We start from the raw sequence: 18,593 nt of genomic DNA, 5'->3' as shown, positions 1-18,593 counted from the left end.
CGAGATCCAAGCGTTGTCCTGTCAGGAACCCTTTTTGCGTTTTTCCAATTCCGGGGTATCCCTTAAGACGGTCCCTTCTTTCTTACCAAAGGTTGTTTCTAACTTCCATGTCAACCAGTCACTGGAACTCCCTGCGTTTTCCCCAGAGGAGATTTCGGGTACGGCTGGGAGTGATCTTAGTAAGCTAGATGTCAAACGAGTTCTACTTCGCTATCTCCAGGTCACCAATGACTTTCGGGTCTCAGATCATCTCTTTGTCCTTTGGTGTGAGCCCAATCGGGGTAAGCCGGCTTCTAAGACCATTATTGCGCGGTGGTTGAAGGAAGCGATCTCCTCGGCCTATCTTTGCCAAGTTCGGGTGGTTCCAGAGGGCCTTAAAGCTCATTCATTGCGCTCTCAAGCTACTTCCTGGGCGGAGAGTCAATCGGTCTCTCCGCAGGAGATTTGCAGGGCCGCCACTTGGACGTCTCTGCATACTTTTGCTCGACCCTACCGTCTGGATGTGCAAGCTCCGGTTTTTGGTTCTTTTGGGTGGCAAGTGCTTCGAGCGGGACTGTCTCGGTCCCACCCGGTTTAGGGAAGCTTTGGTACATCCCACAGTCTGGACTGATCCCGGTACATACAGGGAAAGGAAAATTAGTTCTTACCTGTTAATTTTCGTTCCTGTAGTACCACGGATCAGTCCAGACGCCCTTTCCTGTCTGTCTTTATTTCTGTTCTCTCTAAGCTTGTTTCTTGCAGATTCGCAGATGCTAATACTTCATTTTTGTGAAAGATTACTGAGCGATTAAACCGGAAGCCTTGGTCGTTTTGAATATCAAGTATATGCAAGAGCGGATAGTCATACCATGTTTCTTACATTGTTCTACAGTTGCTCCATTGAGCTTTTTGGTTACTTGCTTGATCCTGTTCTGGTTTTGTTATTTTCTGCTTTGACAATGGTTATACTGAAGGGTTACAGGATAGGCTCTGTCCTCATAGAGGATATCCTTTCAGTTTTAGTCTGTTTCCACCTGCTGGAAAGGAGGCTTAACCCACAGTCTGGACTGATCCGTGGTACTACAGGAATGAAAATTAACAGGTAAGAACTCATTTTCCTGTAGACCACGTGCCTATAGGTAAAATACCACCTGAGTTAAAAGATTCCCAGTTGCCTTTGTTAACTGATAAGCAGATTGTTAATTCAAACCAAAAACATACTTTGAAATGTCTGTATGCTAATGCCAGAAATCTATAAAGTAAGATGGGAGAGTTAGAATGTATAGCACTAAATGAAGAGGTAGACATAATTGGCATCTTAGACCTGTTGGAAGGAGCATAACCAACAGGACATAATTTGTACACTATACCAGTGTACAAATTATGGGGCAGATCTTAAAATTGACGCCCGATTTTATAACATGCGCACGTTGCCGTGCGCATGTTATAAAATCCGGGATCAGCGCGCGCACCTTGCTCACGCCGAGCCCGAGGGGAGCCCCGATGGCTTTCCCCGTTCCCTTCAAGGCCGCTCCGAAATCGGAGCGGCCTTGAAGGGAACTTTTTTTCTGGCTTACCCCAGCTTCCCCTCCCTTCCCCTATCTAACCCACTCCCCATCCCTAACTAAATCCCCCCCATCTTTGTTGGACAAGTTAAGCCTGTCCGAGGCAGGTGTAACTTGCACGTGCCGTCCGGCTGCCGGCTCGCTATTCCCCAGCCCAGTGGCTGCTTCGGAGGCCACGGCCCCGGAACGCCCCCGGGCCGGCACCACGCCCACGGCTCCGCCCCCGAATGCCATGCCGCTCCTGACATGTCCCCACCACGCCCCCAAGCAAAGCCCCGGGACTTACGCTTGTCCCGGGGCTTTGCGCGCGCTGGCGCACAAGTCCCCTACGCACAGAAATCCAGCTGGATTTACGCGCACAGGGCTTTAAAAATTTACCCCAATATCACAATGATAGGATGGATCAACTTGGTTGGGTTCTGGCACTTTATGGTAGAGATGTCATAGAGTCCAACAGGATAAAAATCCTGCAGGAGAGTAAATGCGCAGTAGAATTTTTAAGGATAGAAATTCCATGTGTAACGGGGAAGAATATAGCAGTGGGGGTATACTACTGTCCACCTGACCAAAATGAAAATACAGATGATGCAATAAATTTTTCTTTATATCTGCTCCCACAGAGAAGTCAGATATCCAGGATTCAGAAACCCAGGAATAATTGGCTTTCTGTGGGCTCTGGCAGAATAAGGCATGTGAGAAAGAGACACCAACTTTCCCTGCTGTTACCTTTATATAATGCATTTTATGCATTGGAAAATGAAGAAGTACCAGCAACAGACTATGAAGTGATTTCTGAAAAGAAAGTAGTCACCCAGTGCACTCAGAAACCCTTCAACATGATCAAATGTCATAAAAGAAAGCAACTTGGATAGGATCTAATATCCTACAAGTAGCACACTGGTTTAGACAAATGGTGAAGCTCTTCACCTTGGAATATGTCTCAGCTAAAGAGGACTCATGGAAGAGCTTCACCAAAACACTAGCTATATGGGGGAAATTTATGGACTATATATCTCCCACAGTGCCAGATCTCCCTAGCTAAACCACAATTAAACATATCTAATAAAGTTCTTGTAATTATTCAAGATTCCATGGAATATGCAATGCTAACATCCATCTCCTGACTCTCCATACAATCTCTGTTAAATATTGGGGGGGAAGCAACTGCACTCTTAAGGAGCTTTCAGGTTTTATATGACTCCAAACTTAAAAGAAGGTTGTGTTAACTTTGACTGTCATAATACATAATTTTCTTTTAAATTATGCCCTTTATGTATTGTTCATTGTATATTGGCGTTCCCGCATAGTTGAGCTATCTCCAAAGGAATGGTATTTGCCATTGTAACTGTTTATATATATATATATATATATATATATATATGTTGACAGATAAGTTCTGAAAGGCCTGATAAGTCAATTGCTTAGTATGTTGAAAACGTCAATAAAAATTATTACACAAGAAAGCAACTTCATCCTCATCAGAGGAATCACTTTGGGAACTCATTTTGATGGGGACACAAGGGGTACGATGAGTGAGGTGATCAGATATGCAGATGGCACAAAATTATTCAGAGTAGTTAGACCACAAGCGGATTGTGATAAACTGGAGGAGGTTGCCAAAACCAGGGACGGAGGCTGAAGCCGGAGTCAGTGGATGAAGCAGGGTCAGAAGCCAGAAGTCAGACATCAGAAGCCAAAACCAGGGACGGAGGCTGAAGCCGGAGTCAATGGACGAAGCAGGGGCAGAAGGCAGATGTCAGACAGGAGTCCTGATGCAGCAACTAGCAACTCAGAATGAGCGAACCTCGTTGCAAGGCAGGGAAAGAGCCTAGCTGCAGGACTTAAGTAGGGCTGCAGCGTCTGATGTCATCGGGAGGCAGTTCTGTAGTTTCCCGCGCTGGCCCCTTTAAATTCAGAGCCCCTGCGCATGCGCCCGCCTAGGGGGCGGGGCCAGACGTGAAGGAACGCCGCGGCCAGGACAGGCCTAGTCAGCCTCGAGGTGAGTGGAGGACCCGGGGCACGGCCCAGTGCTGTAACATTTAATACAAATGCAACGAATACGGTTCTTTTCATTCGGGGAGCCTACAATTCATTTCGGGGGGCCCTCCAAATGAAACAAATTGGCCTTATTCATTGCATGTCTTGTATTTGTTTTAAACAAATGCACATTACTAGTACAAGTGAGAGAGAGAGCAATTTCTTTAGCGAGTACAAGTTCATGGAACTCACTACCAATCGAAACCCGCCTGCAAAAAAACATAAAAATTAAAAAAAAAGAAACTAAAACCCGGCTGTTCAGGAAGGCGTTTTCTGAAATCCACTAACAATAAGTTTTCAGACTCACGTATTACTAATTCACTGTCACTTTATTAATTTTACTTACATTGTTGTACCTGTTACTTTATTTTTATCACCTTAACAATGAGTTCTCAGACTAATTCCCTGCCATTTTATACATTTTTAGTAAGAAGGTTTTTTACCTGTCATTTCTATGTTTATCATTGATTTAAATGCTTTTAGTGTGTTTATATGCTATTAACATTTTAACTATGCTTTAGGAATATTTTATATTTATTAGTCTTGATAATATGGTGATATGTGTTTTTAGGAACTGAAATGTACTAGAAATTTTATGCTATTGTTGTAAACCGTTATGACGGAAGTTACCGAATGACGGTATACAAAAACTTATCAATAAATAAATCGTTTTTATTCCCCTTCTCAATTCACAAACCAGCTCCCGTGTTCGTTGTCATCCCACTCTCAGGGGCCCTGCCCCATTCCTTCCTTTCATTTTCCCATCTTTTCCTCTGAGAATACTACCCAATATTCTGCCTTTCAACAAGCTGTTACTCATTTGCCTCTAGGGCTCTCCATTTCCCATATTAACTAGCCATCTGGTCAAGAAAGTTGGAATATATGTATGGTACCTACCTATCATATGAGGAGAGGGACAATTCTTATTAAACCCAATTCATACAAAAATATTCTAAAAATCTCCTACTATTTATTTAATATAAGGAAGACAATATCTTTTGATGATGAATATTTTTTTTGTAATTGAGCAACCAAAGATATTCCGACGGTGTGGTAATTTTAATAATTACTTATTGCAACGCGAACAAAAATGGATCTATTATTTTAATACTGTGGCCCCAAATGGACTGAATAAAGAGATAGATTGGTCGGTCTTTTAGGCTTTATTTATTAAAGCTTTTGATTACAACTGTGATTTGTGGGGGACGTACCGGGTTTTAGTTTGATTGACAGGAGGAGTGGAGGACACTTCCGGTGATGTCACATATGATGGGGATTTAAACTACCGGCTTCCCCCGAAATGTTTCCAACTTGAGATGCTGAGATGCCATTGTTCGGACCGGAGGTATTAGAGACGAGTAGTACTCCTTCGGTGAGATGATATATACGGGATTGATCCTTGCATTGGATACTGAGTTTTCCCGCTAGGGTTCTTGAAATAAACTTGTTTGTATTGAGATTGTCAAATTAAGATAAATTTCTTATTGTTGCTGTAGGGTGGAGGGTGTGATACTGAAGAGGTAACATTGGGGTTTTTAGGTATGAAGAATATCGGGCCGATGTTTTTGACTACAATAAAAGAATATTTTCCCTGAAGAAGGCTTGAAGAGCCGAAACATGGTCCATGTCGGAATTGAACAACTAGGAACTGAACAACCAGGAATTGAACAATTAAATTGGCATTGAACAGCTGAATCGGCTAAGTATCTCTCTTTTTTATAGAGTGATTTTCTAAGAGCTGCATGAGAGCTATATATGGAGTATAAGTAATGGGTGGCCACAAAAGACTAAAGAGGATATTTTTTAAAGTTTTTTGGATATACAATAAATATTTTTGAAAAATTAAAAACATTCTTATAAGGAGACAATAAATGACTGAAAAAAACAGTGCATAAAGGTGATACTGCCTGCGGCCCTTTCTGGGCGAGAGACAGCAGATTATATGCAAGCACAGACATTATGATATTGTCTTCCTTATATAAATCAATAGTAGGAAGATTTTTAGAATCATTTTTGTATGAAACTGGGTTTAATAAGAATTGTCCCTCTCATATGATAGTGTTTTGCTGTGATTATTGAGGGAAGGTAGCTTCCGTTGTTTGGTGCCTACCTATACCACATGAGGCAGCCAGTGACCCCAAAAGGACTATCCGGGAGCTTGCACTCAGTCTCACTGTAGCTATTCTCCCAGCACTAGTGGGGACCAAGCAAGCTACAGAAAACACAAGGTCTCATTATTGCTGGCAGCTGCTTGTCAGAGTGAGACAGGACATACAGACATCATGGAGAAAGGAGGAATAATAGAAGAAAGAGAGGCCACCCCAGGGACAGGCAAGTAGGAGCAGTGACAGCAGAGACATTGGGAAGGAAAGCTTATAGTCTCTGTCTAGCCGTATAGAACAGCAAGAACCAGCTGCTCCACTGCTGCCCACATTGAGGGTGATGGCGATGCTGAAGGACCCTGTCATGCCACAGTGCTTGGTTATGGGTTGGAAGATAACGATACCTCACATCCACCTTGCCATGTGCAGACACAACTTACTTTATCACTGCCTAGCTTATAAATTGAACCAATTTATATTGATGTCTACCCTATAACTGACACAATATGGGGCAGATTTTAAAAGCCATGCTCGCGTAATCCGGCTGGATTTACGCACGCAGGGGACTTGCGTGTAAGTCCCGGGGCTTTGCTTGGGGGGCGTGTTGGGGCGGTGCGGCATTCGGGGGCGTTCTGGGGGTGGGGCCGTGGGTGTGGTGCTGGCCCGGGGGCGTGACCGAGGCCTCTGAACCAACCCCCAGGCCGGGGAATGGCACGCCGGCAGCCCACCGGCGCGCGCAAGTTACACCTGCCTCGGGCAGGCGTAACTTTCTGCACAAAGATAGGGGGGGATTTAGGTAGGGCTGGGGGGGTGGGTTAGGTAGAGGGAGGGGAAGGGGGGGGGGGGCCGGAAAAAAAGTTCCCTCCGAGGCCGCTCTGATTTCGGAGCGGGCTCAGAGGGGACGGAGGCAGGCTGCTTGGCGCGTGCAGGTTGCACAATTGTGCACCCCCCTGTGCGCGCCGACCCTGGATTTTATAGCATGCGCGCGGGCAGCACACGCATGTTATAAAATCTACGCCCATGCATAACTTTAAAAATCTACCCCATATGTAAATAATCTGTAAATTTAGCAGTATCAACTCTTTTTACATCCAAATTGTGTTGTATATAATCTGTAAATTCAGCTGCAGCAATGTTATCATTTAATCTACATATCATTTAGATTCTTCAGTGTTCATATATGAGTGTATAAGTCATTTTTTAAATCAGTCTATTTAGTTGTATGTGTTAGCTCTAACAGCCTGTACACCAAGTACGATAGATATACTAGTAGTTTGTGACCCTATGCGTGATACCATTGTACACTGCTTTGGGTGAAAGTTTACTTTCAAAAAGGCAGGTAATACATCCTAATAAATAAAATAAAAATGACCAAAGTATTCTAATTGCCCTGTTAGCCCATTTGAATATGTAGGAATAAGGGCCAGAGGGAGTAAATAGTTAGAGTTTGTGTGTATCTGAGACAGTAAGAAAGCCAAAGGGAGTGGCCTGGATTGGCCACTGTTGGAAACAGGATATTAGGCTTGATGGACCCATGGTCTGACCCAGTATGGCATGTTCTTATGAGTTAATTCTAGTCTGTCTTTTCCTCCCTCCCACCACACTCCCACCCATGCCTAGCTCATCCTTTGATTTATAGGCAAGAGACACTTTTTTTTATTAAAAATCAATCAGGCTCAGGACAACCAGAGAGGATTTACTGTCAGACTCTTTGGGCAACTGGAGGGCCTAATTTCAAAACGAGTAAGGATTTACTTTTTACCTCCTGGACCTGAAACACTGAGCTCCTGACGTTGGAGGGAGGGGCCAGAGGTGTTTAAGAACTGCACTCCTTTGGTGCATCGCAGCCGCTGGCACGCCGCCAAAGCCACACCTGCCTAAGGGGTGCGCGGCTTTGCCCGGCTTCGCCCGGATTTGCCCGAATTTGCCTTACTTACTTTATTTTCCTAAATATATCTTCGGATGTGAGGCAAAAAAATAACATAGTGAATTAAAAAGCATCAGAGTTGTTGATTTTTTTTCCTAAAGATAAAATTGATTATGCCAGCGAAAAGGAAAGGGAAAATTAAGGTTTTTCCCACTGAACCCTTACCCTCCTTAACACAACTCGAAATTGACTGCTTTTTAACACAACTGGAAAGTGAGGCAGCTGGTGATTCTGTTGGTGGCTCCCGGGAAGGAGAACGGGACGTCACCCTGGATGAAGCATCTTGAGCCCTAACCATCAACCACCTCCTGCCCAGTGCGGCCCCGATGAGGATGCTGCCCAGTCGCTCCCCAAAAACTGGCAGGTGTGATAGGGCAGGAGTTCCGTTTGAGGTGGTGGGAGAATCCACAGTGAATGGTGAAACATTGGAGAGAGGAGTCAGGAATCCAATGCCTCTAGACAAACAGACCCACTGCCGTGTGTTACAATCAGCCGGAGATGGTAAACTCTTGAAACAATTTGGGACGTTGTATCTGGGCTGAGTTCAGCCATAAACAGGCTTGAGAATAAAATGGACCAAGTTCTTTAAACTATTCAAAGGAAGATAAATGACATTCAACACAATCTAATGATATTTCTTATAGAGTGGGGGAGAATGAAAAATGTATTAAATCTTTTCAAAAATTAAACGCAATAGTTGTTAAAAGACCAGTTGCATGTTTCAAGGCGTCTTGAAATGATTGAAAATCGTATAAGACATCTTAATGTTAGAATATTACATTTTCCTAAGGTTGCAGGTGAAATTTCTTTTATTTCTTTAAAGAGGTTTCTTAAGGAAGTTCCTTAGCTTTTTCCGATGAAGATATTCCCTCAGTAAATAATTGTTTCCTTTTAACCTAAAAAAGGCCTTCTGCCCCACAAGTTTCAATACCCGCAAATTTAACACACTTTTTGAAAAGCTCAAATTCAGATGTCTTAGACAGAAATACTCTAATAGTCTCATTTATATCGTTACAAGATATTAACAAACTAATGCGAAGATACTTTAAAAGATGTCCAATACAATTTCATGGTCAACTAATTAAAATTTATCCAGATTTGGCCCCAGTAAGTAGGAGGAGGAATAGCCTAGTGGTTAGAGCAGTGGGCTACAAACCAGGAGACCAGGGTTCCAGTCCCACTGTTGCTCCTTGTGACCTTGGGCAATTCACTTTACCCTCCATTGTCTCATGTACAAAATTTAGATTGTAAGCCCTCTGGGGATAGGGAAATACCTACAGTTCCTGAATGTAAACCAACCTGATATCTCAGATTGAATGTCAGTATATAAGAACATACCATACTGGGTCAGACCAAGGGTCCATCAAGCCCAACATCCTGTTTCCAACAGTGGCCAATCCAGGCCATAAGAACCTGGCAAGTACCCAAAAACTAAGTCTACAAACCAGGAGACAAGAAGAAGGGAATTTTTTAGCCCTAAGACAAAAAGCCATATCTTTAGGATTTACATTCTTTTTGCGATACCCATGTTGTTGTGAAATTAAAAGAGGTGAACAAATTATATGCTTTTTTCAAATAGAACAATTTCAACAGTTTTTGGAAGCTCAGTTACCTGTTACATTGTCACTGTTGCTTTCAAATGAGTAGGCTATTAATTAAGTAATGCCAGTTGTAGCTATGTTAATGTCTAGCTTTGTATTATTTCCTGAATTTTCTTCTTAGTTAATATCTATTCTCTTTTGTCCTAAATTTACTTATAATATATATGATTTCGATTATACAAATGTGAAATTACTTTTTCTATTAGAAGGAATACTCTAGAGAATATTGTAGATAATATTGTTAAGTTAATTTTTTTTATAATTGAATCAAATATTATTTTGAGATGTTATTCTTGACATTTGTAAATTTAAAAAATGATAAAGAATAAAAAAAAAAATCAATTAGGCTCTTATCTAAATCACCATCATTGCACCAGCCCTTATTGAGAATTTAATTATCCTTCTTTTAGGTCACTACCAGATTAATAGTGAATAAAACAATAAATGTAAACAATTTTAATTGTACACATTCCGACTCCTGTAGCAATCCTAACCTTAACTAAGATCTCAACAAAAATAAGATGAAGACAGCAGTCCAGCAGCAAGGTGTGGTTTTTTTTTATCTGGTGCAAAGAATGCCTGGCTCTCAGAGAATAAGTCCAATCTCTGGAGGCTAGAGTGGCAGATCTGGAGGAGTTGATGCAGACAGAGAGGTATATGAAGGAAACCTTCAGGAATTTAGTAGCCAAGTCCCAACTTCAGTCTGGTAGCCTTGATGATACCTTGGATCAGGAAGTTCTCCTGGTCAGAAAGTATCACTCTACTGAAGCAGGAAGTGATCCTGTAGCAAGGACCTGCTGTCCAGGTAATGTGTTGCCCTCTCACATTGAGGTTGAGTCTCCCAGGGCTACTGCAAAGAGGAAAGGGTTAGTCATAGTAGGTGATTCAATTAATAGCAATGTAGATAGCTGGGTGTCTGGTAGATGTGAAGACAGCCTGGTAACTTGCCTGCCTGATGCGAAGGTGGTGGACCTCACACATCGCCTAGATTGGATTTTAAACAGAACTGTGGAAGATCTGGCTGTCATGGTACATGTGGACACCAACGACATAGGAAAATTGGGAGGAAGGTTCTGGAAGCCAAATTTAGGCTCTTAGGTAGAAAGCTGAAATCCAGTACTTCCAGATAGCATTCTCTGAAATGCTCCCTGTCCTCGCACAGCTCTCCAGAGGCAGGCAGAGCTCCGGAACCTCAATGTATTGATGAGATGATGGTGCAGGGGAGAGGGATTCAGTTTTGAAAAGAACTGGGCAACCTTTTTGGGGAAGGGAGATTCTTTTCCGAAAGGATGGGCTCTACCTTAACCAGGATGGAACAAGTATGCTGGTGCTAACCTTTAAAAAGGAGATAGAGCAGCTTTTAAACTAGTATAAGGGGAAAAACTGACAGTCGCTCAGAAGCTCATGGTTCGGTGGGAGGTATCTTCGAAGGATACTAATGAAGCAGTAGAGTTGGGGCATCCCAACAGAGAGGTTCCAATAAAAGGTAAATAAGAACATAAGAAAATGCCATACTGGGTCAGACCAAGGGTCCATCAAGCCTCCTGATGGAGGGAAGTCGAGTAGGATGTCCGGGTCGAGGCTGGCGGAAGTCCAGAAGAATGAGGACGGTCCAGGAGTCGAGGCAGGCAGCAATGGTGCAGCATGAGAAACCAGGCCATAAGTCTGTGCAGGCAGAAGACAAGCAGGAGCCGGAGAACACACCAAAGGGCAAGACGGGCAGAAGACTGAAGAATCAGGATACAGACCAAAGTCAGAACCGAGGAGACAAACCGAAGGCAGGAAGCAGGAGAAGGAGCGGAACCAGGAGGGAGGCGGACGTGAGGAAGAAGTCTGCATCTGAAGCCATGTGGGAGGTGCACTGCAGTAGTGCCTGGGAGTGGCCTGCCCCGCGCGGCTGGGGAGAGAAGCGGAAGCCGGCATCTGCTGGCCGAGGTAAGGGAACCTGTCTGCAGCGATCCATGGCCGGGATTCCCAACATATACATTATAGCATCGTGAACAGCCGACCTTACATAATTGTCTTAAGAACATAAGAAAATAACATACTGGGTCAGACCAAGGGTCCATCAAGCCCAGCATCCTGTTTCCAACAGTGGCCAATCCAGGCCATAAGAACATGGCAAGTGCCCCAAAACTAAGTCTATTCCATGTTACCATTGCTAATGGCAGTGGCTATTCTCTAGGTGAACTTAATAGCAGGTAATGGACTTTTCCTCCAAGAACTTAGCCAAACCTTTTTTAAACACAGCTATACTAACTGCACTAACCACATCCTCTGGCAACAAATTCCAGAGTTTAATTGTGCGTTGAGTAAAAAAGAACTTTCTCCGATTAGTTTTAAATGTGCCCCATGCTAACTTCATGGAGTGCCCCCTAGTCTTTCTATTATCCGAAAGAGTAAATAACCTATTCACATCTACCCGTTCTAGACCTCTCATGATTTTAAACACCTCTATCATGTCCCCCCCCTCAGCCGTCTCTTCTCCAAGCTGAAAAGTCCTAACCTCTTTAGTCATTTCTCATAGGGGAGCTGTTCCATTCCCCTTATCATTTTGGTAGCCCTTCTCTGTACCTTCTCCATCGCAACTATATCTTTTTTGAGATGCGGTGACCATAATTGTACACAGTATTCAAGGTGCGGTCTCACCATGGAGCGATACAGAGGCATTATGACATTTTCCGTTTTGTTCACCATTCCCTTTCTAATAATTCCCAACATTCTGTTTGCTTTTTTGACTGCCGCAGCACACTGAACCGACGATTTCAATGTGTTATCCACTATGACACCTAGATCTCTTTCTTGGGTTGTAGCATCCTAATATGGAACCCAAACAGTTGTGTAATTATAGCATGGGTTATTTTTCCCTATATGCATCACCTTGCACTTATCCACATTAAATTTCACCTGCCATTGGATGCCCAATTTTCCAGTCTCACAAGGTCTTCCTGCAATTTAGTCACAATCTGCTTGTGATTTAACTACTCTGAACAATTTTGTGTCATCTGCAAATTTGATTATCTCACACTCATCGTATTTCTTTCCAGATCAATTTATAAATATATTGAACAGTAAGGTCCCAATACAGATCCCTGAGGCACTCCACTGACCACTCACTCCCTTCCACTGAGAAAATTGTCAATTTAATCCTACTCTCTGTTTCCTGTCTTTTAGTCAGTTTGCAATCCATGAAAGGACATCGCCACCTATCCCATGACTTTTACTTTTCCTAGAAGCCTCTCATGAGGAACTTTTGTCAAACGCCTTCTGAAAAATCCAAGTATACTATATCTAAACCGGTTTACCTTATCCACATGTTTATTAACTCCTTCAAAAAAGTGAAGCAGATTTGTGAGGCAAGACTTGCCTTGGGTAAAGCCATGCTGACTTTGTTCCATTAAACCATGTCTTTCTATATGTTCTATGATTTTGATGTTTAGAACACTTTCCACTATTTTTCCTGGCACTGAAGTCGGTCTGTAGTTTCTCGGATCACCCCTGGAGCCCTTTTTAAATATTTGGGTTACATTTGCTATCCTCCAGTCTTCAGGTACAATGGATGATTTTAATGATAAGTTACAAATTTTTACTAATAGGTCTGAAATTTCATTTTTTAGTTCCTTCAGAACTCTGGGGTGTATACCATCCGGTCCGGGTGATTTACTACTCTTCAGTTTATCAATCAGGCCTACCACATCTTCTAGGTTTACCGTGATTTGATTCAGTCCATCTGAATCATTACCCATGAAAACCTTCTCCATTACGGGTACCTCCCCAACATCCCCTTCAGTAAACACTGAAGCAAAGAAATCATTTAATCTTTCCACAATGGCCTTATCTTCTCTAAGTGCCCCTTTAACCCCTCGATCATCTAACGGTCCAACTGACTCCCTCACAGGCTTTCTGCTTTGGATATGTTTTAAAAAGTTTTTACTGTGAGTTTTTGCCTCTGCAGCCAACTTCTTTTCAAATTCTCTCTTAGCCTGTCTTATCAATGTCTTACATTTAACTTGCCAATGTTTATGCTTTATCCTATTTTCTTCTGTTGGATCCTTCTTCCAATTTTTGAATGAAGATCTTTTGGCTAAAATAGCTTCTTTCACCTCCCCTTTTAACCATGCCGGTAATCGTTTTGCCTTCTTTCCACCTTTCTAAATGTGTGGAATACATCTGGACTGTGCTTCTAGAATGGTATTTTTTAACAATGATCACGCCTCTTGGACATTTTTTACTTTAGTAGCTGCTCCTTTCAGTTTTTTCTATCAAATTTTCTCATTTTATCAAGTAAAGTAGTCCATGTGTCTATAAGTAAAGAATAACCTGAGCTAAAGGATTCCAAATTATCACCATCAACTGAAAAGCCAATTCTAGAAGTCTAAAATGTAAATGGGAGGATTAGACTGTATAGCAGTGAATGATGAGATTGACATAATTGGCATCTCAGAGACCTGGGGAAAGGAGGATATCCAGTGAGATAGTGCTATACCAGAGTACAAATTATATCGCAATGATAGAGAGGATCAGCTTGGTGGGGGAGAGGGTTGGGTAGAAATCCCATCTGTATTGAGTAAGAGGATAGCGATAGGAGTATACTACCATCCACCTGGTGAAAATAATGAGACGAGTAACTATAGACCAGTGAGCCTGACTTCAGTGCCGGGAAAAATAGTGGAAACTATTCTCAAGATCAAAATCGTAGAGCATATAGAAAGACATGATTTAATGGGACACAGTCAACATGGCTTTACCCAAGGGAAGTCTTGCCTAACAAATCTGCTTCATTTTTTTGAAGGGGTGTAATAAACATGGGGATAATGGTGAACCGGTAGATGTAGTTGTATTTGGATTTTCAGAAGGCGTTTGACAAAGTCCTTATGAGAGGCTTCTACAAAAAACTAAAAAGTCATGGGATAGGAGGTGATGTCCTTGTCGTGGATTACAAACTGGTTAAAAGACAGGAAACAGAGAGTAGGATTAATGGTCAATTTTCTCAGTGGAAAAGGGTAAACAGTGGAGTGCCTCAGGGATCTGTACTTGGACCGAGTGCTTTTCAATATATATATAAATGATCTGGAAAGGAATACGATGAGTGAGGTTATCAATTTGCGGATGATACAAAATTATTCAGAGTAGTTAAATCACAAGCAACTGTGATACAGTACAGGAGGACCTTGCAAGACTGGAAGATTGGGCATCCAAATGGCAGATGAAATTTAATGTGGACAAGCGCAAGGTGTTGCATATAGGAAAAATAACCCTTGCTGTAGTTACACAATGTTAGGTTCCATATTAGGAGCTACCACCCAGGAAAAAAGATCTAGGCATCATAGTGGATAATACTTTAGAATCGTTGGCTCAGTGTGCTGCAGCAGTCAAAAAGCAAATAGAATGTTAGGAATTATTAGGAAGGGAAATGGTTAATAGAAACGGAAAATGTCATAATGCCCTCTGTATCGCTCCATGGTGAGACCGCACCTGTGTACAATTCTGGTCGCCGCATCTCAAAAAAGATATAGTTGCGATGGTGAAGGTACAGAGAAGGGCAACCAAAATGATAAAGGGGATGGAACAACTCCCCTATGAGGAAAGGCTGAAGAGGTTAGGGCTGTTCAGCTTGGAGAAGAGACGGCTGAGGGGGGATATGATAGAGGTCTTTAAGATCATGAGAGGTCTTGAACGAGTAACTGTGACACGGTTATTTACACTTTCGAATAATAGAAGGACTAGGGGGCATTCCATGAAGTTAGCAAGTAGCACATTTAAGACTAATCGGAGAAAATTATTTTTCACTCAACGCACAATAAAGCTCTGGAATTTGTTGCCAGAGGATGTGGTTTAGTGCAGTTAGTATAGCTGGGTTCAAAAAAGGTTGGATAAGTTCTTGGAGGAGAAGTCCATTAATGGCTATTAATGAAGTTTACGCTGGGGTAGATTTTCAAACCGCGCGATTTGGCGTACTTTTGCTGGCGCATCAGGTGCAAGCAAAAGTACGCGGGATTTTAGTAGATACGTGCGTATCCGCTAAAATCCTAGATCGGCGCGCGCAAGGCTATCGATTCCGTATAGCCGGAGCGGCCTCGGAGAGAACTTTCTTTTGCCCTCCCCTCACCTTCCCCTCCCTTCCCCTACCTAACCCACCCGCCCGGCCCTGTCTAAAACCCCCCCCCTTACCTTTGTCGGGGGATTTACGCCTCCCAGAGGGAGACGTAAATCCCCGCGTGCCAGCGGGCCGCTAGCGCGCCGGGATGCGACCTGGGGGCGGGTCCGGAGGGCGCGGCCACGCCCCCGGGCCCGCCCCCGAAACGCTCCCGACACGCCCCGAAAACGCCGCGCGGATCGGGCCCGCCCCCGACACGCCCCCTCAGAAAACCCCGGGACTTACGCGAGTCCCGGGGCTCTGCGCGCGCCGGTAGGCCTATGTAAAATAGGCGCACCGGCGCGCAGGGCCCTGCTCACCTAAATCCGCCCGGATTTAGGTGGATTTAGGCGAGCAGGGCTCTTAAAATCCGCCCCTTAGGGAATAGCCACTGCTATTAATTGCATCAGTAGCATGGGATCTTCTTAGTGTTTGGGTAATTGCCAGGTTCTTGTGGCCTGGTTTTGGCCTCTTTTGGAAACAGGATGCTGGGCTTGATGGACCCTTGGTCTGACCCAGCATGGCAATTTCTTATGTTCTTATGAAATGCTAAGAGAAATTAGGGAAGCTAACCAATTTGGCAGTGCAGTAATAATGGGAGCTCAATTACCCCAATATTCAATGGGTAAATGTAACATCAGGGCATGCTAGAGATGTAAATTCCTGGATGGAATAAATGACTGCTTCTTGGAGCAATTGGTTCAGGCACCAATGAGAGAGGGAGTCATTTTAGATTTAATTCTTATTGGAACGCACAATTTGGTGAGAGGGGTAATGGTGGTGGGGCCACTTGGCAACAGTGATCATAACATGATCAAATTTGAACTGACTGGAAGGAGGACAATATGTAAATCTACAGCTCTAACTAAAATTTCATAAGGGAAACTTTGATAAATTGAGAAAAATAGGAAAAAACTGTAAAGGTAAATAGTATTCAACAGGCATGCACATTGTTTAAAAATACCATCTTAGAAGCGCAGTCCAAATGTATTCCATGCATTAAGAAAGATGGATGGAAAGCCAAACGATTACTGACATAGTTATAAGGCAAGGTGAAAGAGTCTATTTTACCAAAAAAACTTCCTACAAAAAGTGGAAGAAGGATCCATCTAATGAAAGTAGGAAAAAGCATAAACATTGTCAAGTTAAGTGTAAAACATTGATAAGGCAGGCAAGAGAGAATTTGAAATGAAGTCAGCCAAAGAGGCAAAAACTCACAATAAAAACTTTAAAAAATATATCTGAACCAGGAAACCTGTGAGGGAGTCGGTTGGACTGTTAAATGATCGAGAAGTTAAAGGAGCACTTACGAAAGATAAGGCCATCACGGAAAGACTAAATTTATTCTTTGCTTCTGTATTTACTAATAAGGATGAGACTCAAGAAGGAGTAACAAGGAACAAAACAGAAGAGCATGAGAAAGCAACACACACTGATGCTCAGGGGACCTGTTGCCGAGGCAGGAAGCACCAGAAGGAGTGGACTTAATGCCTGCAGGTGGGTGATGTCATCTCAGAGTGGCTCCTAAGCGATCCCATCAAGGTGCATAAATAATGCATGCATCTGCACGTGCACAACTGAGGAACACGTTGTCAGGGTCTCATAAGTATGTGATGGTGGAGTTTCATCCAGACGCAGAGGCTGGAGTCTAATAAGTTTTCCGCTTGGGACACAATACTGACAAGCTGTGGATTCTAACAGTAACCTTCCCGCAAGGCTTCCTCCCCAATTTCCTGGGTCTAGGCTTTGAGGGGAACTGTTGATGGCATTTGTGGATTATTTGGGGATCTTGGACGGTGGTGGCCAGCTCCCATGAGATTTCTTCCAGCTTGTAATTGTTCCATGAAATGAGGTATTGACGCTTCTATTTTACTTTCCTGGCATCTAGGATCTCCGCTACTTTTTATTGGGTATCCTCTTCAAGGAGAATGGCTGAAGACTGGGGTAGTGGCCTCAATGACCAAGACAAAATTGCAGGTTTCAGGAGTGATACATGGAACACATTGTGGATCCATAGGGGCAGATTTGTTCGCGCAACCCGGTGCAAACAAATCTATGCCCGATTTTATAACACGTGTGCGCTGCCACGTGCATGTATTAAAATCCAGGGTCAGTGCGCGCAAGGGGTGCACAATTGTGCAACTTGCGCGCGCCGAGCCAAGCAGCCTGCCTCCGTTCTCTCCGAGGCCTCTCCAAAATCGGAGCGGCCTTGGAGGGAACTTTTCTACCGCTCCCCCCCCCCACCTTCCCCTCACTTCACCTATCTAACCTACCCCCTGCCCTAACTAGATCCCCCCTACCTTTATTTCAGAAGTTACGCCTGTCCAAGGCAGGCGTAACTTGCGCGCCATCCCCCGGCACAGGCTGCTGTGCTGGAGGACTTGGACCCGCCCCCGGACTGCCACCACGACCCCGGACCTGCCCCCTGACCCCCAGACCCACCCCTGGACCTGCCCCCGGACCACTGCTAAGCCCACAGCCCCGCCCCTTTTTCCAAAGCCCCCCAGGACATACGCGCATCCCGGGGCTTGCGCGCCGCTGCCAAGCCTATGCAAGATAGGCTCAGAGCGCGCAGGGGCAGCTTTCGGGGGTATGCGCATAACCCTTTGAAAATTATCTACCCCATAGTGTAGAGGGTAACCTAAGCTTATAAAGCCAAGTTTCCTATCTAGCATACAACAGGAAAAGGCCCCACAAAGTGAGGGAGCGAAACTTCAGGGATGGCATAAAGAGTCTGAGATTGCATGTACTTAGCCACACCAACTCTCCTGGTTGAATCTTGTGTCCCGGATGACGTTTTTTTGTCAGTCTCTTTTTTAATTAGGCTGCAGCCTGTTCCAAGAGTTGGTGTGTGGATTGGAAGAAGTTGTGAAGCTCCTGGCCCTTGAGACTGGCTGCAGGGCAGGTTACCAAAAATGTCATGGGTATGGGTGTTCGAGGATGGCCTGTAATGCTGACAGATCCACTAGGTCCATGTCCTGGGCTATCTGTTAGATGATGTAGGCCCCTGGGCTGCAAAGAAGCACTCTATAGCAGGTGGACATACTCCCAGGCGGAGGTAACTGGAGCTTCACCTTTACCAACCATTGCCCTCGCAGTTGGGCCTTTAGTTTCTGACAGCCGCCAGGTCTTAGGTAGGTTCCTGTTGCATCCGTCAAGCTCAGATGACTTCGCCTGACATGCCTCACCTTTCTCTCAGCTTTCTCCACCAGCCTCGGGAGTATGGCGTCCATGGCGTCTCCTTGC

General features: G+C 43.9%; 1 protein-coding gene across 1 annotated transcript in view; it reads left to right on the top strand.

The window, feature by feature from the left end:
* Positions 1-10,845: 10,845 nt before the first annotated feature.
* LOC115088460 (extracellular calcium-sensing receptor-like) overlaps positions 10,846-18,593 on the top strand; it is a 110,793-nt gene continuing 103,045 nt past the window's right edge. The window contains exon 1 of the mRNA XM_029596733.1: positions 10,846-11,146. Within this exon, the coding sequence (XP_029452593.1) occupies positions 10,846-11,146 (301 nt within the window). The remainder of the gene's footprint in view (positions 11,147-18,593) is intronic.

Source organism: Rhinatrema bivittatum, chromosome 3 (assembly GCF_901001135.1).
Source record: "Rhinatrema bivittatum chromosome 3, aRhiBiv1.1, whole genome shotgun sequence".
Taxonomy (NCBI): domain Eukaryota; kingdom Metazoa; phylum Chordata; class Amphibia; order Gymnophiona; family Rhinatrematidae; genus Rhinatrema; species Rhinatrema bivittatum.
Note: the sequence above shows the minus strand (reverse complement) of the source record. Positions and strands in the feature narration are given on the sequence as shown.